This window comes from Mus musculus, chromosome 8 (assembly GCF_000001635.26).
Source record: "Mus musculus strain C57BL/6J chromosome 8, GRCm38.p6 C57BL/6J".
Taxonomy (NCBI): Eukaryota; Metazoa; Chordata; class Mammalia; order Rodentia; family Muridae; genus Mus; species Mus musculus.
The window spans coordinates 46,767,765-46,790,300 of NC_000074.6; the positions used below are offsets into that span (position 1 = coordinate 46,767,765).

Genomic DNA, 22,536 nt, shown 5'->3' on the forward strand with positions numbered 1-22,536 from the left:
CTTTCTAAATCCAAACTATGGAATCCTGAAACATTCCTAGCCCAAAGATCTTGAATGAAAGCTTGTTCCAGCGCAGTGGTTTTTACAGCCAGAGGATCCTCCTATTCTGGCTTTCCAAGAACGGCCCCACTTTTTCTTTCCTTAGACAAAATCTCACCTATGTGACACAGGCTGACCTCATTTTTGATTCTCTTGAGGAAAGTCCCTCTTAATATCTGTTTCCAGGATAGCCACTGACCTGTACCATCAGAGCCTGATCCGTACTCAAAACTGTCCCATCTTGGCCAATAAATCACACGGTCACCATGCTGACCATCACAAACTGTTGGTTATAGGCACCGCTAGAGAGAATGATTAAGTTCTTGGTGAATTCCTATATATGGAATTTAAAACAGGCAATATCCTGATATCTTGTAAGTAATATAACATTATTTATAAGAAGTAATTAAAAAATATATTCCCTACTGCCTTCTTCAGCAGAATTTTCTATAGCACATATAGGTAATAGAGAAAAGATATTTTATTGCCTATGAATTTCTCTTTGTTCACCATGGTGCTTGATGTTCAAGACACACCCACTGGGGGTACTTTGCAATTGTGGATAGTAATATATGTGTGTGTGTGTGTGTGTGTGTGTGTATGTATATTATGTGTATATATATATATATATATATATATATATATATATATAATATGTATAATATAAATGTAAGTTTTTCCTATGCATGCATCCCTCTGAAGTTTAATTATGAGTTAGGCATAGTAGGATACTAGAGGATATTATGAGCTAATATTAAGTGCCAGAGAGATGACTCAGAAGTTAAGAGTGCTTGCTGATCTTCCAGAAGACCCTAGCTTGGTTCCAACATCTTATAGCCATCCACAGCCCCAATTTCAGAGGATCTGATGCCCTTTTCTGGCTTTTGCTAGTTACCTGCACATATCCCCCCTCCCACATCCCAACACACACACACACACACACACACACACACACACACACACACACACACAAATAAACAATAAAAAACCCAACATCAATAATAAAATAGAACAATTCTAACAATATAGCATAAGTTACTTTACATGTATGAATTGTTTGTCTCTGGAACTTCCATTTAATATTTTCAGACAGTGTGTGACCTTCAGTAATTAAAACCACGGAAACAATGGATAAGGGAGAAAACTGTAATAAGTTACATGTTATTTATTTAAAAAATATTGATTAACCTTTGGCTTTTGCCACAGGCTATGACCGTTGAAGCACATAGATTTGTGGGGGCTTTCCTTGGGGAGACTGAGAAATCTTGCTGAGGGAGTAATTTTGAAGCTAAATCAGAAAACTCAGTAAGCCAATGTATTAGTCACTTTTTTACTAGACACTATGTTGCTCTAGCTGGCCTGGAACTAATTTTGTAGACCAGGCTGACCTTGAACTCACAAAGATCCACTTGCCTCTGTCTGAGGGGTTAGAGGCATGCCCCACCACACCTGGTCTTAGTTACTTTTTTGTGTTGTTGTTGTGACCAAATCCCTGGCAAGAATCAAGGGAAGAAAGATTTGTTTTGACAGACATTTGGATACAATGTCGTATGGATACACTGAATTTAGATACAATGGATTCTTCATTGAGGCCAAAGGGCATCGTGGTGGAAATGACTGTGGCAACAATAGGAGTAAGAGGCTGCTCATTCACATCTGGATGCATCAGCAAGCATTGAGGGGTCAGGCGGCAAGGCTGGCCTAGAAACCCCAAGGTCTGCAGATAGCTGACTTCCTCCTGCTAAGTGCTCCCTCCTAAGCATTCCAAAGAGCAATCTTCTAAGCCTCCCAAAACTGCCCAGGGAACTGGTAACTAAGTGCTCACATACAGGAGCTAGTAGCGGAGGGCGGAGGGCGCTTTCTCAGACAGTAGCAGCAAGTGGAAGAGCACATACATGAGGCTGAGCGACAACAGCTATTGAAGCCTTGGCGTAGACACTCCCTGCCCCCGCCCAAGCAGTTTGGGGTGCAAAGACAGCACAGGGGCTGGAAGTCAGTTACTGTGACATCAGTGGGTTTTCAGCAGACGGACAGAATCTTAACTGGTGTTTTTAGAGAGAGTGTTCTGGCTGCTCTGCCCGGGCAGGCTTGTGGGAGGTGGAGGGCAGTCGGGATGGCTGCTTGGTCCAGTCTTTGTAGAAGGAAGCAATTGTTCTTGAGCCACTGGCTTCACTTTCCATGGGCACAGAGTCTTAGCTGTTCCTCCCTGGACAATGGTTATATGTACTCTGCTTGGTTCTCTGAGGTCAGTGCAGTGAGTGCAGTTTCCAGCCTGGCTGGAACAAGTAGGACTGAAGGTTCATTCAGACTTCCTTCTGCAAATGAGGAAAAGTTGCAAATGAGAAACAGAGCGCAGCCCTTCCTCAGGGTGGGCCATCGTGGAGCCAAGTACCCGAAAGGCTGTGGGAGTGAGGATTTCAATCATGCTCTAAATGAACGGATACTGGGAAGGACAATTTTAGGGGCTGGTGGAAAATAGAGAGCTTTTGGGCAATTGGCTACTGGGGCTCAGTGTGTGTGTGCTTCTAAGATCCACAACCTGTGATGCCTGCCCAGCAAAAGATGGCCGAGATGTTTTTCTTTGTTACCAGATTAACCTATATGAAGCCACCCAGTGCTTCTGTGAAATCAATGGTGTTTTAAAATGTTAAAAGCCGCCCTTTTTCTTTATTTTAGTATAGGAAGCTGGCTGGAGGTACGTCTTGGATGTCTACATTTGAGAGACTTCTCTAAGCAAGCAGGCCACCTCTTCAGTCATCTTTTTAATTTCCCTTGCACCGTAACAGTTTTAAGTGACTGATGAAGGGGGACTGCCCATCTTTCCCAGGCAATGAAGCTCAGAGGCTCATGGACCAGATCGTTGTTGGGTCATCCCTTAAGCCAGGCAGAATAGATGGTAATGGTGTTCAGTGCCTGGAATAGAAAGAAATAGAAAGTTAACTGAGGCACCACAGAAAGAGTTTTCTAGAATTTGTTGTATTTGCAGAAATTTGTTTTCTTCCTTCCTTGTAAATTATTTACATACTTTGCAATTGTCTTTCCCGCCAGGTCCTCCCCTTTTGAACTAATTTCAGACTTAGACTGGCGTTATAAGAATACTACAAAGAATCCCTTTTTTCTCTCCAACTGCTCCCCCCATCCCCAGAATCCTCAGCAAGTCACTTGTAACTCTGATGTCTCATCTCTCCTGCATACTTGAGTGTGTCTTTCCTACATCAAAGACACATCACCACAGCATGACCACCAGCACCAGGAAACGCACTGGTGCACTGGTACCATTAATGCACAGGCCCATTCAAGTCTGCCAGATGTCTCAATAATGGCCTTTGTGTTGCGTCTGATTCAGGGCCAGGCACTGCATTCAGGAACCCTTCCTTTTTAATCTGTCCTCAGCTTGCATGAACTTGACATTTTTTTTTTTTTTGACAATTAGAGGCCATTATCCTATAGAATATCTGCCAATCTGGGCTCCTTGGGCATTTCCTCGTGATGTTATTCAGGTCAGGTACTTTCAAATCACATCCTCACAAGTGTGATGCCTTCATCCAGCGTTCTTGTGGGTCACATACGACTCTGATGTGACCCTTTCCCGATGATGTTCATTTCCTCGCCTGATTAAGGAGTTGTTAGCCTTTTGTTGTTGTTGTTAAGTTATTCCCCCCTTTGTTGTAAAAATATTTTGTGAGAGATACTTTTAGGCCTATGCAGAGGCCCCATTTATCAGTCTTTTCCCTTACAGCTTAGTATTTACCAATCTTTCTCCACCTGCTCCTCCTATGTTTTAAAATTTATTAGGGGGTATGTCTAGGATGGGTGTGTGGAAGGCAGAGGGCAACTTGCTGTGATCCGTTCTGTTTTTCTACCGTGCATTCTGGGAATTGAACTCAGGCCATTGGGCTTGGCAGTAGGCATCTCTACCTACTGAGCCATCTCACCAGCCCTAGTTATTGTTCCTTGAGACAGGATCTGGTGACATAGCCCAGGCCAGCTTCAGACTCAATATGGAGCCCTTGTAGGCCTTAAACTTGTGATGCTGCTCCTGCACCAGCCTTCCAGGAGCTGGGTAAACAGGCTGTGCCTGCCAGCATGCCCCACTTTTCATGGGTGCTCCTTACCTGAAGAATTATCGCTTTGCTAGGTACCAAATGTTAATGTCCGGTTCCCATTGTTCTGTTTGTTGATTGACATTCTTCTTTATGGAAAAGCTTACTCTCTATTTACTTATTCCTGGATCCCTACATTTTTATTATTACTTATTTGGTGCTCATATTCTGTCTGATTTGGCTACCATGGGCCTTTTAAGCTGAAGTTTGGCACTATGTTCTCTTCTCTTCTCTTCTCTTCTCTTCTCTTCTCTTCTCTTCTCTTTTCTTTTCTTTTTTTTTGGATATATTTTGTTATCCTTTGAAGACCTTTTCCTTTTTTCCCCCAAATAAGTAAGCAAACACTTTGGTTAAGGCTTGTCTTTTGTGTTCCCTGGCCTGACCTTGGAGTCAGCCATTGTTCTAAGAATCTCTGGTTCTGGTTAGTGGTGTATTCAGAAACTAAGCTTTGAACAGGGCATTGTTCTTGATGTTTCTGTGGCTTGTCCCAGGCTCTCTGAGAGGACAAGGATAGAGAACACATATACACATGGACATACATGTATATTTACAATATGTATATACGCATGGACATACATGTATATTTACAATATGTATATATACATACATACTTACACGCACATGCTTTTTCACATCTACATTTACTTCTGTATTTTTAAAAAAGATTTATTTATTTACTTTATGTATATGAGTACACCATTGCTCTCTTCAGACACACCAGAAGAGGCTATCAGATCCCATTACAGATGGTTGTGAGCCACCATGCGGTTGCTGGGAATTACAGGACCTCTGGAAGAGCAGCTGTGCTCTTAACTGCTGAGCCATCTCTCCATCCCTATTTCTGTATTTTAACATGTGAAAAACCATGAATCCAAACCAATTCCCTCTCCACTGCTAGCCCAGGGCCCTCCATGAAGCTAGCCTTCTGCCGGTATAACTTCCTTCCCTGTATTCTGACTGTATTTATTCTGTACTTGCCTAGCTGTGTGCATGTGCTACTGTCAAGTCCTGTGGTTGCCATCCTTGTCCCCTGGCTCCTGTTATTGCGCCTGCATGAGGCTGCTGTCTTCTGTAGAGGCAGCCTGTCATCTGTCTCCCAGCTTGTTTCCTTCCTTCATCTGTCCTCCCTGCACCTCCCCCCCACAATGGCCTTCCTCCTTTCATATACAAGGATGCCGCTGCCTTCTCTCCCCACTGAAGCTCACTCTATGCCAGTCCCCATGCTCACCACGTTGACCTTCTCTCTTCATCCACGGCTATTCTACTTCACACTCTGATCACCACAGACGGTGCCGTTGAAAGCCACAGAGATGGATCCTCTTAGTTCTGGAAGCCAGAAGCCTGAAATCAAGGTGTTGGCCAAGTTACTTCCTTCTGGAGGCCTGAGGGAGAAGCTGGTGGAATGCTTTCCTTGGGTTCTTTCTGGTAGTTGCTGGTAGGTCTTGATTCTATGGCTTATAGATGGACTGTTTCCTCTCTCTCTCTCTCTTTCTCTCTCTCTCTCTCTCTCTCTCTCTCTCTCTCTCTCTCTCTGAGTGTGTCAGTGTCTAGATATCATCTACATAGCAAGACATTGATCATATGGGACTTAAAGAATTATATAATTATATAATTATAAGAGCCTGAATAGACCACCCCAGATAGACTTCTTCGGTATTTTTTCAAGCTGATTACTCTGGGAAACTCAGGCACAGGAGTAGGTCTGGAAGCTCTGTAAAAGCAACCTAAGACATACGTGCAGTAAAGAGAGAGACAATGTATTAGAGAGAGTGTTAGCATCAGAGAGGGTTGCTATGACCACTCTTATTACCTAAGACCGTATCTGGCCAACAGTGCTTTAGGCCACATATGCACTTCACATGCATGCAACCATAACCCCACATAAGCCTCAAATGCTTCTGTAGCTGAAGATGTTGCTTATACTCCAATCACCTGCCTCCGTTTGGGTCTTGCATTCAGTGGGATGCCTGTGTGTATGGTTTAGATAGGGTTTCAGATAGGACTTTCCTCTTGTTAATCTGCCTTATGCCATCTTAATTTGTATCCCCGCCAAAGAATCTAGAAGGGTAGAAGGAAACCCCATTCATTTCCTTCCCTACAGGAGGTAGGCCTACTTTAATTCAGGATAGCCTCCTTTTAATGTGGGTACATCTTCAGAGATACCATTCTCAACAAAGGAGCTGCATTCACAGTTTTTGGTAGATGAGAATGTCGTGAGGCTGGGGTGTTTGGGGGAAGAGTTTTCAAGCTCGTATCTGTTTGCTCTTCTCTGCTGAATGCTCTCTTGGCTTAAGTCATTTAGATAAGATGAGAAGAAAGGAAGAAGGCAGGGAGATAGGACCTCTTTCCAGTGGGTTCAGGAGGGAATCCTCTATAGATAGATTAGACCCATCGTCTCATCTAAAGTCCAGGCCTTCTGCTGACATCAGAACAGTCTAGGAAACTCTGGATTCAGAGTGAGCACAGGCTAGCACCCATTTTGAAGGTATTGGGCTTGTGCCTTGAAGATATTGTAGCCTTCACTTTGTTCAGGAAACATTTCCACCTTCTGTGCTGGCTACTTTAGTGTTAGGGTGTGACCCCCATCCCAAGCTGTCCATTTTGAAGCCAAACAACTATGCCATTGTTCAAGATGCCAGCCAAGTGTGTGTCCCAAGGATATAAGTACCATTTAGCTGGAGCATTTGGGAGGGGTCAGCCATGACTGTCACTAATGCAGAAGGAGAAGATGGCTTTGTTGTCCCATAACAAAGTTCCTTTCCACAGTGCCCAAGAGAAAGCCTGCTGTGTAACCTGTGGCACAGGGCATCCAGTAGTTTGTGCGTGAGTCTTAATTACCTTGACAGCTGAAAAACCTGCTTCTTCGCCCTGATTTCTTCTCATTCCAATGTCTTAAACATTCCCATGCAAATCATACTTCCAAATTCTGTCTTAGTCAGGGTTTTACTGCTGTGAGCAGACGCCATGACCAAGGCAACTCTTATAAAGACAACATTTAATTGGGGCTGGCTTACAGGTTCAGAGGTTCAGTTCATCATCATCAAGTCAGGAACATGGCAGTGTGCAGGCAGGCGTGGTGCAGGCAGAGCTTCTACATCTTCATCTGAAGGCTGCTAGCAGAATACTAGCTTCCAGGCAGCTAGGATGGGAGTCTTAAAGCCCCCACACACGGTGACACACCTACTCCAACAAGGCCACACCCTCTAAAAGTGCCACTCCCTGGGCCAAACATATTCAAACCAGTATACATTCCCAGTATCTCATTATTCAGCTCTGCCACATTTTATTTAAACATCTTCCAGGAGTCTAGATATTTTTTTTTCAATCAACTGAAATGCTTTAAAAGTATAAACAGTGTTCCTTAAGCATCTTTGGTTTTTCTTTTACAGAGTTGAGGGCTGGACCCAAGGCCTTGTACTTTCTAGACAAGTGCTCTATGACTAAGCTACATCCCCAATCTTCCCTTAAATATCTTTAACCATACATTTTGTATCTGCAGAAATTATCGGTTATTAACTAAAAGCTATTTATTTATATGCTCGGAATTTAATCATCTCAAACTCCGAGGAAGTTTCATTTTTCTTTTCAGGAGAGAAAAATGGAATTATAAGATCTTGGCTTCTGCTACCTTCTGCATTTGGTTCTGGAAGTAGTGCCCTGGGAAGTGGATGCAGTTGACAGTGGCCACCTAACAGCTTTTAAGTTGTGGAGAGAGTAGTAGCAGAGAGTTTTATAATGGCAGGCTGATTTCTCATTTATAAAATCCCAATTCTTATCTCATATAAGGTGTGGCAATAAAGAGATGCCCAGGCTACAGGTTCACCCTGCACACTTAAAAGACACATAGGAACCAAGGAGGTTTCCCCTGGTGCCCATTTTGCCTTTGGGTACTTAGAATATCCTGGAGGCATAGTTGCTAAGACACCAAAAAACCATCTTACATCCTGCTTAAAGGCCTCTATCTTATTCCATGATAAGGAAAGACAATGCTGGGCCCTATGGAGATCATGACTCTTTAAGACATCCCATATTGGGGCAAGAGAAATGGGTCAGTGGTTAAGAGTGCTTGTAGAACAATTTTGAGGACAAGAATTCCTATCCCAGCCCCTACATAACAAACCTGTGCACCCTTGGAACCCCAGCTCCAAGTGGGAAGGAGACAAGAGGCTCTTGCGATCCTGCTGGCTTCTAGCCTAGCAGGAAGGTGTGAGCCCCGGGTCGAGGAGAGACTTTATTTTAAAATGAATAGGCAAAGTTGGAAGACACCCGACTATTTTTTCCTGGACTCTGTGTGTTACACATAAGCACATGCACCTGCATACTTGCACACACATGGGTAACTTAGATAATAATAGTCTTTTTAAAAATCTCGTTAAACATTAGGGCTGAGGATGCGGGTCAGAAGCTGGTCGTGTGCTGCATCTGCAAGGCTACTGGGCATGGTGGCACACTTTTATAATCTTACTGTTCAAGGAGTAAAGGCAGGAGGATCAATTTAAAGTCCGTTTTGACTACATAATATGAAACTTTTCTTCAACATCAGTGACAACACCCAACAACATTCCATGTTGCTGAGTGTTGAGTGATCCCCTGGAGACTGAGGCAGGAGGATCAGGTGTTTGGGACTAATCTGAGTTGTATGGTGACATATTGAGACCCTATTTCTAAGCAAAAACACAAGTTGTCAAATTAATCAGCTATGAACCAGGCAAGATGACTTTCCATTAGCATCCAGATATTTCATAGTGTTATCAAATTAGTAAGGCCCATGGTAACAGTTGGAACTCCACAGGCCTTAAATCTCCTTCTTGGAAGGTGTGATGGCTTATGTATGCTTGGCCCAGGGAGTGGCACCATTAGAAGATATGGCCCTATTAGAGTAGGTGTGACCTTGTTGGAGTAGGTATGTCACTGTGGGCATGGGCTTTAAGACGCTCATCCTTGCTGTCTGGAAGCCACTATTCTGCTAGTAGCCTTCAGATGAAGATGTAGAACTCTCAGCTCTTCCTGTACCATGCCTGTCTGGATGCTGCCAAGTTCCCGCCTTGATGATAATGGACTGAACCTCTGAACCTGTAAGGAGCCCCAATTAAATGTTGTCCTTATAAGAGTTGCCTTGGTCAACTCACAAAATATGTACTCACTGATAAGTGAATATTAGCCCAAAACTTAGGATACCCAAGATATAAGATACAATTTGCTAAACGCATGAAACTCAAGAAGAACGAAGACCAAAGTGTGGACACTGTGCCCCTTCTTAGAATTGGGAACAAAACACCCATGGAAGGAATTACAGAGACAAAGTTTGGAGCTGTGACGAAAGGATGGACCATCTAGAGACTGCTATATCCAGGGATCCACCCCATAATCAGCTTCCAAACGCTGACACCATTGCATACACTAGCAAGATTTTGCTGAAAGGACCCAGATATAGCTGTCTCAAGTGAGACTATGCCTAGCAAACACAGAGGTGGATGCTCACAGTCAGCTATTGGATGGATCACAGGGCCCCCAATGGAGGAGCTAGAGAAAGTACCTAAGGAGCTAAAGGGGTCTGCAACCCAATAGGTGGAACAACATTATGAACTAACCAGTACCCCGGAGCTCTGGACTCTAGCTGCATATGTATCAAAAGATGGCCTAGTCGGCCATCACTGGAAAGAGAGGCCCATTGGACACACAAACTTTATATGCCCCAGTACAGGGGAACGCCAGGGCCAAAAAAATGGGAATGGGTGGGTAGGGAAGTGGGGGGGGAGGGTATGGGGGACTTTTGGGATCGCACTGGAAATGTAATCGAGGAAAATACGTAATAAAATATTAAAAAAAGGAAAATTAAAGATATATAAATAAAATGCAAGATTTTCACCTAAAAAAAAAAAAAGAGTTGCCTTGGTCATGGTGTCTGTTCACAGCAGTAAAACCCTAACTAAGACAGGAGGGGAAGTTCAAGTCTTCCTCAGAAAGCCTTAGGAAGTCTCTTGGTATTGAGAAATACAGGTCAAACAAAGTGCTGAGATATTTAAGTGGCTGAAGTAGTTCTCTGGCTTGGGAATCTGGCACTCTTGTGAAGGAGTCGGAAGCAACATGGCCTCTTAGCTTCTTGTGCTTCTCCCAGCAACTGGCAGGAGGTAGAGATGGGCAGATAGGAAGGGCGTGTTAGTGGCTTCCAATACCTTCAGTAAGTGTTAATGTGAAATTAGCATCAGGGTGGTGGGACATTAGCTTTCTGTAGGACTTAGGCTCCTGAGATAGCTCTCCAGGTTAATCAGAAACAGGGCCAGGCAGGGCGCCTGCTTCTCCTCCTTTGCTTTCGGTTCCTTTGCAAACCTGGAAGCATGCGCACTGGCCAGGCGGCCCTGCTTTAGGAAGGAAGTTACGTTGCTGAAGCAACTGGAGAGAGTACCCAAGTGACGTAATTGGGGAAGTCTCCTCTGGTTCTTCCTCTTCCAGTTTCTTAAGGAAAGGGGTGGAAAGAGGGAAGGCGCCTGCTTCTTAGCACACAGAGAGTGGGGAAATACTGTTTTCCTTGGAAAACTACAAAAGCGAAGCTGTGGCTGGACAGGGTGTGTGGTTATTTATGTTAATCCCTACTTTCCGGGAAGGCACCAGACGGGGGCTGGATCAAGGAAATTGAAAAATGGCTTCCTCTTCAGTACCCTCAGTCCCTGGAGCTGACACTGAGTTTGTTGTACTGTATCCTCCTGCCCTACCTGTGGCCTCTGCAGCACAGGCTCCCAGTGTGGAGAAGGGTCAGATGGTGACATCCAGGCCTTGTGGATACTCCATGTTTGGCCTGCAAGTATGTGTGTTTCTTACCCAGAGGGGAAATGATTTGGATTTAAGATGGCTGTTCAAGTCTCAGCTGTAATGGTCAGGAGTGATGTAGCCTTGGTCACCCTATTTAACATCAAGGGCCTGCTTCAGCTGTAGAGTAGGAATCACAGCAGCACTTTCATACTGGTGAATGCACAGAGCTAATGCTCTTTATGCCTATAACTTGCACAATGCCATTAAGCACTTGGGCATGGTAGCTGTTGATAATAGTTTTCGCTGAGTGTGGGGAGATGCTGGACTTGACAGCCTGTGCTGTTTGCAGGAGCTTGCAGGTCTAGACCTGGATCCTTTAGTTATTCACACTCAAGGTCCTCCACTTAGCAGTAGGTTGTGTTCTAAGAGGTGACTAAGCTTGCAGAATATGAGCTAGGCTGTTTTCAAACCAAGCTTCTCAATATAGTATCCGCTCAATGGCTAGTGGCTAGCCTCCTCTGGCACCTCCACAGGGGTGTCCAGGGAAGATACTTTGTTTGCACCAGGCATCTGTGGGTGACCCTGACTTGGAAACTGTCTTTTACTCTTAGGTGAGGTGTTAGGTGTATGTAAGTGACTAGCAAGTAGCTTATTGGACTCTGTAGATAAAGGCGATTGTTGCAAAAGTCTGCCGGGTAGAACTGATCTATACTTCTTAGGTGTAATGTGTAATACTGTGGTCATATGTATTTACACATATAGCAACCTCAACGCAGGCTTCCGGCTCCAGAGAACCTTTGTCTTGATGGATTAAAGCATAGAAAAATGAAGCAGACACTGGAAGGCAGTGTGATTATATGTTAAATAATTGTTAGAGGTTGTGTTACGAGTTCACAAGGGGATTTTTGAGTCCTATGTTGTAGGGTAGACATTGTAGAAGAGATAGCATTGGAAAATATGCAGAGGGTTGGTTGACTATTTCGTGACTGGACCTTTCTTAGTGCTCCAGCCTCATGCATCTAATTGACCCTCCAACATTGTTTGGACTGTCCCAAGGAGATCTCAAACAATAGGTCAGAAGTCAACCTTGGCATGTCCTCAGACCACATTGGGTTGCAGCAGCTGAACGCCAATGGCTCCCACCTCATCGGAAAACAGAGGAAAGGAGGTCACATTAGTGCACAGATGTTTGAAGAGTTTGAAGGAGAGTTAGAAAGTTAGAAGGAAGAGCCCGTCGGTGTCTGTATTCTCCACGAAGCCACCTTCACGATCATCTGCTGCCATTAAAGATGGGGTGAGTCCATGAAGCTCGAAGGAGGCAAAGGCCGAAAGGGCTTTTGGGAGAACTGAGAGGAGGCACTGGCAAGGAAAGCAGCAGAGACCCGAGGATCGGTGGAGGCGGAGTCACGGACCCGGCCTATCATGACGTTTTGCAGCAAGAGCGAATGAGGCAGGTTGGTGAGATCCATTCGTAGTGAGGAAATGGAGCTACTGTGTTGGGATGTACATGGGGCCAAAGCACATTCCAGGGAGCGGAAGCAAGAGAGCCAGGTCGAGACACAGAAAAGCACCTGGGGAAGCTGTACTCAGTGGGCAGAGCTGCCCAGGAAACTAAAATGATTCTGGAGAATTTTGGAGACCTAGGAAGGACCTTTCTTTGTAGGTCATGGCAGGAGGTCTGGACTTTTTAGAAAGATATCAGATGGAAAGCTCTGAACACGGGCATGGCCACTGCAGACTTGTTTCTGAAATTGCCAAGTAGAATCTGGAAACAGACCGATGTCAGAATCGGCCACTGCAGGACTGATGAAGAAGGTAGTACCGCTAATCGGGCTGCCCTCATGAAGATGGAGAGGGTGTGGTCACAGGGCAGCCCGGTGGAAGCAGATGGCTAAGCGTGGCAGTAGGTGGGAGGGTGAGGGAAGTGGCAATGAGTGACGTCAAGTACAACGGGGCCAATCAAACTTTAAGAGGTCTAGCGGTTTTCTGATTAGTGTACTTAATCTGGACTCCTTAGCACTTGTCTCGGAGCTGCTCCTGAAACCCAATGGGGCCTCTGAGCACAACACAGGGGCAAGAGCATTGCAAGTTGCATACATTGGCGAGGCTTACCCTGGAGCAGAAGAACCATTCTTGTGAGGCTGTAATGAGAACCGCTTTCTGGGATGACTGTGTCACCTGTCATACCCCAAACTGGCGATATGTTAGTGTCTTTTGAGCATACATATGGAGACCCTAAGGCAGTTTTGCTGTGTGTTTATGGTGGTCACACAACACTACACATTATGATCAGAGGCTAAGTCAAACTGCGTTAGGTACCACGGTAGTCTGTGCCCAGAGACAATTTCGTTTTTTTGTAAAATTGCTATGGTAGTATATAATATCTCCCAAAAGGACCCAGAACTCACCTAATCAGAAAATTCTGTGTAGAAAGCAGGTACACTAAACTCTAATTTGTGTGATTCTCGGCGTGGGAAGCCTGCTTTGTGATAAAGGCATTTTGGAATTTTAATTTCATGTGCATTTGTTTCGCATTAGTCATGAACTTCATTCACCAGTAGCCTCCTCCTGTCCCATGACTCATTCGGAGATGTTTGTCAGCCATCAGGGATGCGGAAGGCCATTAGATTAATGGGCACTAAGTGGCAGTGGTTCCCCCCACTTAGTGGCATATCGAAATTACTCTAAGATAATGAAAGTGAATCCTGTTCCCTGCCCTGGAGAGTCTTATTAGGCTGGGGTTAGGGAATTTTCCTTCAAAGTTCTCCAGGTGATAACATTGCACAATATTGTTTTAGAGACTGGGAGAGATTCAAACCAGAAAAGGTGGCTGTGGCTTGTGCTGCCTCTGCCTCTGCCTCTCTGCCTCTGCCTCTGCCTCTCTGCCTCTGCCTCTCTGCCTCTCTGCCTCTCTGCCTCTCTGCCTCTGCCTCTGCCTCTGCCTCTCTGCCTCTGCCTCTCTGCCTCTGCCTCTCTGCCTCTGCCTCTCTGCCTCTGCCTCTGCCTCTGCCTCTCTGTGAGTGTGTGTATGAGTGTACTCGCATGCAAGGTGTGGGTAAGTGTGCACCAGTGTGTATGTGCATGTGGAGACCAGAGTTTGCCCCTGGCTTTCTTCCTTATCTGCTTTATCTTTGAGATAGAATCTTTCACTGAACTTAGAGCTGGTTCACCTAGACTGGCTGGCCCACTAATCCTAGGAATCCTCCTGTCTCTGTCTCCCCGGTGTGGGGGCTACAGAGGAGTTATAATGTCTGGCTTTTCACACAGATGCTGGGGACTGGGTCCTCATACTGTTTTGGTAAGCACTGTACTTGATCAAGCTTGAAACATGGTCTTTGTATTTATTTTCTGTGCATTTGTGTGTGCCGGAGGGTATGTATGTACACCACGTGTGTGCAGTGCCTGCAGAGGCCAAAGGGGGACATAGATCTCCTGGAACTAGAGTTATAGATGGCTGTTACACACTGCTCGTTGCGGCTCTTCACTTCCAAGCCATTTCTCCAGCCCCCCTGGAGTGTATTCTTTGATGGAACTGACATATATCTTTAAAAAGTTTTATAAAACAGCAAATCAGAAAACGAAGATGAAGTTTAACAAAACTTTGAAAGGATCAGCACTCTATTGGTTTAGATAGCAATAGCCATTTTTTTCTATGTCCATCCAAATGTCAAACCATCTTTCTGTTTTCATGACTGGCAGTGTTGACTTACTTCGTCAGGCTTCCACCAGAATATGTGGAGTGATGTGTACAAATGCCACAGAGACACAGGAAACAGCCAAATGTGAAATCTAACACCTCCTCCTCAACACATCACGGCGTATTGTCTTAGCTCTGAAGGTGATATCCCTGTGCATGCAAATGTCAGCAAGCTCTTGTACATCTATCTCTTAGTAGCTTACAGGTTACTAAGGATGCATATATTTATTTATTTTTGTCTTCTTTTATCCCTTATACTTGCCAATATCCTCTTTCCCTACCTGCCTACACACGTACGTACGTACGTACACACACACACACACACACACACACACACACACACACACACACTGTTAAAGGGTCAGGTCAGCCTAAATGCAATTCTCTTTAAACCTTATCAGCCACAGTATTAGTATCAACGATGCTACAGCACCATATATGATGAGGTCTGAAATAGGAGGAAGTTCCTTGCAATTATGTCGACTCTATTTGTAGCACCTTCTTATATTTTCTATTCTATACTCCAGTCCATTAAAATTAAATTAAACTTGCTGATCATAAACCAAGAATGCCAATCTTTTTTTCTTCTTCTTCTTCTTTTGGTTTTCCAGGACAGGGTTTCTCTGTGTAGCCCTGACTGTCCTGGAACTCACTTTGTAGACCAGGCTGGCCTCGAACTCAGAAATTTGCCTGTCTCTGCCTCCCGAGTGCTGGGATTAAAGGCGTGTGCCACCACTGCCCGGCGAGAATACCAATCTTAATTAAAAAAAAAAAACCAAACAAACAATAACAAAACCCCCAAACACATTGCACAGTGCCTTAGCAAGCTTTTACCAGCGGTTTGAGAAACACTGGGTTTTGCTGTGGCCCTTGGAGGCAGAAAGGTTTGGATTGGATCTTGAGCCTTGCCGCTCCTCTGAGGTCAGGCTAAGTAAGTGGCTCCATTTCTTCCAGTACAAGATGGAGATGAGACGCTCTGCCCGGGTGGCTTGTTGGGAGGCTAAATGACGCTATGCACGGGAAGCTCTGAGCTCCTCGTAAGCTCCGGAATGAATGTGGTATTGGAAACCATGGTGGCTGTCGTTCTCAGCTCCGCTTCTCCCCGTCTCTGTGCTTCTGCATGGACGTCCTTACACACATCAGTCAGGGTGAGGAGTCTAGAATATTCTATAAGAAGTGAATGTGGATTAGGGGGAGAATTATTGAGTGCTAACCAAGAATTACTACTGGAAGTTTCTGTTACAGTCCTTGAACTTTATAATAATTTCCCCCTTTCTGTTTTCAGGGGGAGCATCGCCCCTCTTTCCTAGTCTTCCTTTCCCCTCACCCCCATACCTCCTCCCTTTTGGCTTTTTATTTTTAACTTATTTATCTCATCTTTTGGGATGGGTTTCCTTTTTTCCTTTTTTTTTTTTTAGCTATTTTTACTCATCTCTAAAATGGAAATAACAATATCTGATGGCTAAGGCGGTTGTGTGTGCTACTACTGAAGATTGGTGTTAAATACCTAGGATTTGTTTCTGAAGTGGTGGGTGACTCCGGAGCATCATCTGTGATGCTGCCTGAGGCGGTTCCTCTGTCCTCATCAGCACCACAGCCCTGCTTTGACCCTCTTTTATCTCACCCTGCTTGTCTGTTGAACTCTCTTTGGCCAGGCATTTCCTCTGCTCCAATCTGCTCTTCCTCTGACATAAATGCTTTCCTTGGAAATCCAATTAATAGTGATTTATGGATTCCTTATGAACTAGTTAACTTAGTTGGCAATTAAGTACAGACTGCTCTCTGGTCTCCACTGCATCATTTTATTATGATAATTACAGAATTATTAGTTAGCGTTATATGATTTATGTCTCACATCCTCAGCGAACTTATGAGTTCCCTGAGGGTAGCAACCATAGCTTACATATCTCCAAGTACACCTACCCCCACTACAGCAATTAGCACAGGCAGATCCCTGTAATCCTGTGTGTTAAGAGCTATCTGTTGAGGGTAACTGGGGACCCAGACAGCATGTGCCTGAAGACAAGAGTGTCCAGTGGGCTGGGGACATGGCTGTGTGACATGGTAAGTGGCAAGAACACGCAGAAGCACTCGATGATGAAGGTGCAGAAGAGCCCGGGTGTGGCATGACCACTGTCAGCTTCTAGGACAGAGATTCAAACCCAGCTTTGTCCTGAGTGATTTAGTTTGCATCTTTCTTTCATTGTGTCTCACTTGTGCACCTGTCTAATATGACTCCTACTAAACTGTGTATAGAAAATTCTGGAAGGTTAATAGTTGAGGGACTTCAATTTTTATCTCTCTCTGTCTCTGTCTCTGTCTCTGCCTCTCTCAACTCTCCTGCCTTGGCTTCCTGAGTGCTGGGGTTATAGGGTACCCCACCATGTTTAGGCTATGGTGGGAATCTGTAAGTATTTCTCCAAGTAAAAAAATGACTTGATTTCATCTTTACTCTTGAATGAAATATTGTCTGAACATAAAAATCCACAAGGTGGTCTTTTTCCTTTAATGCTTTTTCTTTAAAATTATTTTTGACATCGTGTGCGTGCATGCGTGTTTGTGCACATATGCAGCCACAGTGCAGTGTGGGGGTCAGAGAACAACTTCTAGGAGTTGGTTCTTTCCTTCCATCGTAGTGTTGTGGGGACTGAACTCAAGTCATCTGGTTTGCTGGCTTGGGCCTTTGTCTGCTAAATTATGCTGGCCCAGGACTTCTTTCAAAGGTCTTCTGGCTTCCATTGTTTCTGTGGAGTACTGAATTTGAGCTTAAAGGTTTGGGATATTTTGCTGTTGGCTTTGTTTTTTCAAAGGTAACATGTCTTTTGCCCTCTGTTTTTTTTCTTTCTCTTTCTCTTTTTTTTTTCTTTTCTTTTCTTTTTTTTTTTTTTCTGTTTTGGGCTTGGGTATGGTTTTTATCTGTGTTTGGCCATTTGTGGTTTTCAGTGACTTTTGATGTGTGATTAGAAAATGTCCCGTTGTGGTCTTCTCAAGAATTTGCCTCACACTTTGTCTTGTCTTTGTAGACTTTCAAATTAGCCACAGTTTAAACCCTGCAGTGTTCCCCTATGGAATCTATGCTCGTCTTACACTGTCTCATCTTTGTGACTTTCAGCCTCACTCTGGAATTTCCTTTGACCTGTTTTCTGGTTCACATATGCCCCCCACCCCCATCCAGGTATCAAAGCTATTTTTAGGCACACCCCATAAGTTCTTAATTTTAATGATATCCATTAATTCTATAATTTAAAATTTTTAATGGTTTATCTGACAAAATTTTTCCACCTTTGCCTTTTGTTTTCCTATAGCTGGTTTTAGAACTACCCAAGGGCTAGGGGGTGGTTCTGGCTTTCAGTCAGAATTTGGGAGGCAGAGACAGGTGGATCTCTGTGAATTTGAGCCCAGTTTGATCTACATAGTGAGACCCTGTCTAAAATAAATGCCTGAAGATGTTTGGTCTGTGTGCATCCATGTACATACCATTATATCTGCTTAAGGCCTGTGTCTGTGGCCTGTGGGTCTGTTTCCACTGATGTTTGTCGCCATTGATCTTTATGTTCCTAATTATAGTTACTGAATGTAGCGACTGCATCAGAAGAACTCCAGACAGAGTGGTTAACCTTTGAGAGTGTCACCGTCTTCAGTGTAAGAGTGACATTGGAAGCTCTAGGCTAATTTAATCTGATCAGAGGTCAAGGTGATTCAAAATCGAGCTTCCACATTGCTTGCCGTTAGTCTATTTCTGCTTTGGTTATCTTGTGTGTGCACGCATGTGTGCATACAGGAGTGTGTCTGTATGCATGTGGAGACCTCAGTCCCACACCACGGGCCTTTACCAATTGCTCTCCCTTTTGTGGTTTGAGACACAGTCCCTCATTGAACCCAGAGCTTTTCAGTTTTGCCAGACTAAGTGGACAACAAGCAAGCCCCAAAGATCCTTCTGCCTCCATTTCCCCAAAACTGTTTATGGATGTGTGCTGCCAAACCAAGCTCCTTCCTTCCTTCCTTCCTTCCTTCCTTCCTTCCTTCCTTCCTTCCTTCCTCCCTCCCTCCCTCCCTCCCTCCCTCCCTCCCTTCCTCCCTCCCTCCCCCCTCCCTCTCTCGCTCCCTCACTCCCTCGCTCCTTCCCTCCCTTCCCCTTTCCTTCCTTCCATTATTATTTTATTTCAGCTTCAGGGATCCAACTGTGCTCCTCATGTTTACAACTCAAGCACTCTACTGACCAAACCACCTTCCGAACCTATCCATTTATTTTTACTTACTCTCATTTATTTTATTTTATTTTTCAGTTATGTGTGTGTGCATGTGTGTGTCTGTGTGTGTGAGTACATGTGAGCGCAGGTGCCCTTGGCAGCTACAGGCATTGTCTTGCCCTCTGAGCTGGAGTTACAGGTGGTTGGCTGGACAGGTGTACCCCCAACCTGGGTGCCTACAAACAAGCCCTGGTCTTCTGAAAAAGCAGCAAGGGCTCTCAACTGCTCAGCTACATCTCCAGCCCCACTTAGGTTATTACTTACAATGCTTGGGAAAGTTCCAGGGCCTCCTTTTCCTGGCTCAGTTTTGATTGCCAGTTGTCTCCTTGGTCACCTGAATGTGCCCCAAATTCTGGTCAGCTTCTGAGCCCTGCAACCTCCTCCCAGAGGTTGGCACATGCACTTGGGATGTTTAGACATCTCTAGAAGGACATAAAGTCAAAATGTTTGAAATGGTATTTTAGGAGGATGCACGTGCTGGTGGTGTGTAAGAAAGAGAAACGGGTGCAAAAGGGCCCATAGAACAGCAGAGAGGCCATGCTAACTGAGGGCGATCTGGAGTAACAAGTAGAGCCCCTGGCTTCCCCCATCATATAGACTCTGTAGAATCTCAGTTTCCCAACCTTTCTGCTTTTCTCTAAGCTATCTCTCTATAGGGGTGCGGGTATGTCCTAACCAAGCCCCTGTCTCCTAGGGCCGAGATATTTAAATAACAGAACTCAACAAAACTTCAGTACTAATAGTTGCTTCATCAGAAAATCAATATCCCTATTGTAAGAAATATGGTAAAATTGTATTGCTATCCCAATAACCAAATCTCAGTTATTTAGCCAGAGATTAAACATGGCTGCCAATGGCACCAGTCAGGACCGTGGCGTTGTTAACTTCGTTGGGAACCACTTGTAGTATGTTGATCACAACAAGTACCTTGCCTGGCTTTCTGCAGTGGCCTCCGCAACACTGATTACCGAACAGTAGTTTCACCATCTCATTGGTTTTGCTTCCTGTGGTTTCTCTTGCCCTGGGTCAGCTGTGTTCTGAAAACATTAAGTGTAAAATTCCCTAAAATTCCATAAATAAACACGAAGTACTGAGTGATGTGGTGAGTCCTCACACATTTGGCCCTAACTCACCTGGGCAGTAAGTCACCCACTTGTCCTGTGTGTCCATGTCCTACAAGGTTGTCCTCAGCATCCTAGTTATCAGATCAGCTGTCACAGTCTTGGATGGTCCGAGCTCAAGTAACATTTATCTTAGTTAAGCAGTGCCCACGGGGCCAGGGTAGTGAAGCTTGTTACCAGTGAGGTGGCCAAAAAGAAATCACAAGGTTTCTTCATATTCAAAGATAAGAGTCGGTGCCATGGTCTGCATGTGGTGGTCAGAGGACAACTCTATGGTTGTCCTGAGTCTGATCTTTCTACATTTTTGTACTTTCCTCCACTGAACCAACCCCGGATGGAGGAATTTCACATTTTTTTGGTAGATAATTATAAAGGCAAGAGTAAGGTCAACACATTTTTAAAGGTAGTTATTATAGGTAGTAGGGAATTAGAAATAGAGACTCCTGTTAGAGTGTAGAGCTAACTGAATCCTCAGCAGAAAAATCAAGAGGGGCAAGTTGCTCTCCCCTTCAACTACAGCACATGAGAGCCTTAGTGTGTATGTTGTATGCAGCGGGAAAAATAGTGAAAATAAATTTCAGAAAATCCCTAATTGTTTTTTTTTTTTTTTTTTTTTTTTTTTTTTACATTTTTATTCACATGTCTTGGTTTATTTTGTGTTCCTGAAATGAAACACTGGAGATTGTGTTTTTATGAAAGAAAGGTTTTTAGTCTTAGAGGTTCAGGAACATGAAACCTCATATAGCAGACATGACAGGGACAGAGACTTTTGGAATTAGATTTTAGGGGAGGTGCAAGGCTTGCTGATGAAAAGTCCCCCATTGTTTGCAAGAGTGATTTTCTCTGTGTGTGTGTGTGTGTGTGTTTGCCTGTCTGCATGCCATGCCTCGAGAGGCCAGAAGGAGGCATCAGCTTCCTTGGAGTTGGAATTACAGATGGTTGTGAGTTGCCACGTGGGTGCTAGGAACCAAGCTCGGGTCTTCTGCAAGAGTAACTGTGCTCTTAACCATTGAGATATTTCTCCAGAACTCTAACGACCATTCATTCCGGAACAAATCCAGCCCCCTGGGACCTATCCTTGGACCTACTCATGACATCAGGGCTCCATAGCCTAGCAGTAGATCTACTTCTTGAAGTTCCACCAGGTCACCTTGTACCTCACTAGGTAAAAGGTACCTCACAAGTTTCCAGCTTATGAACCTTTGAGGGACAAACCAAACAATCAGCTACAGTATTGTGGCTATCGACGAGATAAACGTTGAGTCTGGGTTGCGTTGAATTCCTGTTCGTGATGGGCTAACAGACAGATGGAGCAGTAGGGCCTGGAAATTAGATGAATGGAAAAGATCTGTCAGCTGGAAAGACCAGACGTTGTAGGATGCCATAGAACACCCAAGCAATAAATATGTAAAAATTAAAGGGTATCTGGATCCTGGCTTCTCAGAGCATACAAGCTTAGTTTTCTCTCTGGCAATTGAGCAGTTGCACAATGGCCTTCCAGGACTTGTAGGGTCAGGCTGGTCTTTCGAGTACTTCCTGTTGTTACCTGGTGTCTGGTTGCTGGTCTTTTCTTCTTCAAGGTCGTTGTGTTTTCTCCTTCCTGTATTAGTTCTTGTAGGTGCCGTAACAAAGTACCAGACTGTGTGGCTTATCACCATGGTTCTCTATTTGCCACAGTTCTACCACAAGTAGAAAATCAGGGTGCCTGCTTCATCTGAAAACTATAGGAGAGACTCCATCTTGTTTGATTCCAGATACTGGAAGCCTTAGATATTCTTTGGTTTGGGGGGAAGATTCACCCAGGCTCTGTTGCTGCCTTTGTGTAGCTGGCTTCTCTCCATATCTATATCCCTAGTTCCTCTTTGTCTGTATTTTCAGTTCCCTCTTACAATGACATCAGCTTCTGGTGAAATGCTGCTCAGGACATTGCCATCAGTAGATAAATACATAGCCTTCATGTTTTAAGATAACTTGTTTAACACACCCTGTTGACTAACACTGAATTTATGCTGAGCAAAGGAATATTTACCTTTAATCTCAGCCTCCAGGAGGCAGAGCTGTGCAGATTTCTGGGAGTTCAAGGCTGGTTTGGTGTACATAGCAAGTTCCAGGGAAGCCAGAGCTACATAGAAAGAACCTGGCTCAAAAATAAACCGCTACAATAAAATGATCTTACAGCCAAACACATATGACACTGATATGACACATGCCTGAGTCTCTTGAGTAAGCTTGTCTGATTACATATATTTTCTGCATGAGGCGCATCACAGCCTCTGTGTGTATGTGTGTGTGTGATCTTGAATTGTTTTGTGTTGTTGTAATAGCACAGACTGAATAATTTGTAAAAGACAGAAATCCATTCTTCCGTAAGTCTCACCTGGAAAGTCCAAGACCAAAGCTGAAGCATCTAGTATATACTTGGTGTATCTTTCACATGACAGAAGGCAGAAGGGCAAAGGTGACAAAACCTGAATTTCCACATGTCAGGAGTGCATAAGAACAAGAGAACCCACCTTGAAACCACTTTTACTGAAATTTAAATGTGCTTATATGAAGGTATAACTCCCACTAAATAA

General features: G+C 44.3%; 1 protein-coding gene and 1 long non-coding RNA gene across 8 annotated transcripts in view, besides 1 other annotated feature; one reads left to right on the forward strand and one right to left on the reverse strand.

Annotated features, from left to right (window-relative positions):
* The window catches only part of Irf2 (interferon regulatory factor 2), a 107,714-nt gene that overhangs the window by 28,020 nt on the left and 57,158 nt on the right, over positions 1–22,536 (forward strand). Inside the window, exon 1 of one of the 7 annotated variants that reach the window (XM_030243306.1) lies at positions 11,363–12,346. The exons of the other annotated variants lie outside the window; for them this stretch is intronic. Within the exon in view, the coding sequence (XP_030099166.1) occupies positions 12,338–12,346 (9 nt within the window). The 5' untranslated portion in view covers positions 11,363–12,337. Of the gene's footprint in view, positions 1–11,362; positions 12,347–22,536 lie in introns of those variants that run through there. 7 annotated transcript variants of the gene reach the window in all.
* Gm31172 lies at positions 2,783–7,044 on the reverse strand. Its single transcript, XR_378938.4, has 2 exons — positions 5,371–7,044; positions 2,783–2,952 (listed from the first exon to the last, which is right to left on the reverse strand). It is a non-coding gene; the product is annotated as a predicted gene, 31172 (long non-coding RNA).
* Positions 2,807–4,482: an enhancer, noted in NCBI's record as "VISTA enhancer mm9". NCBI's record gives its function as "enhancer in: eye[3/4]" and the evidence as "EXISTENCE:transgenic organism evidence [ECO:0001131][PMID:17130149]".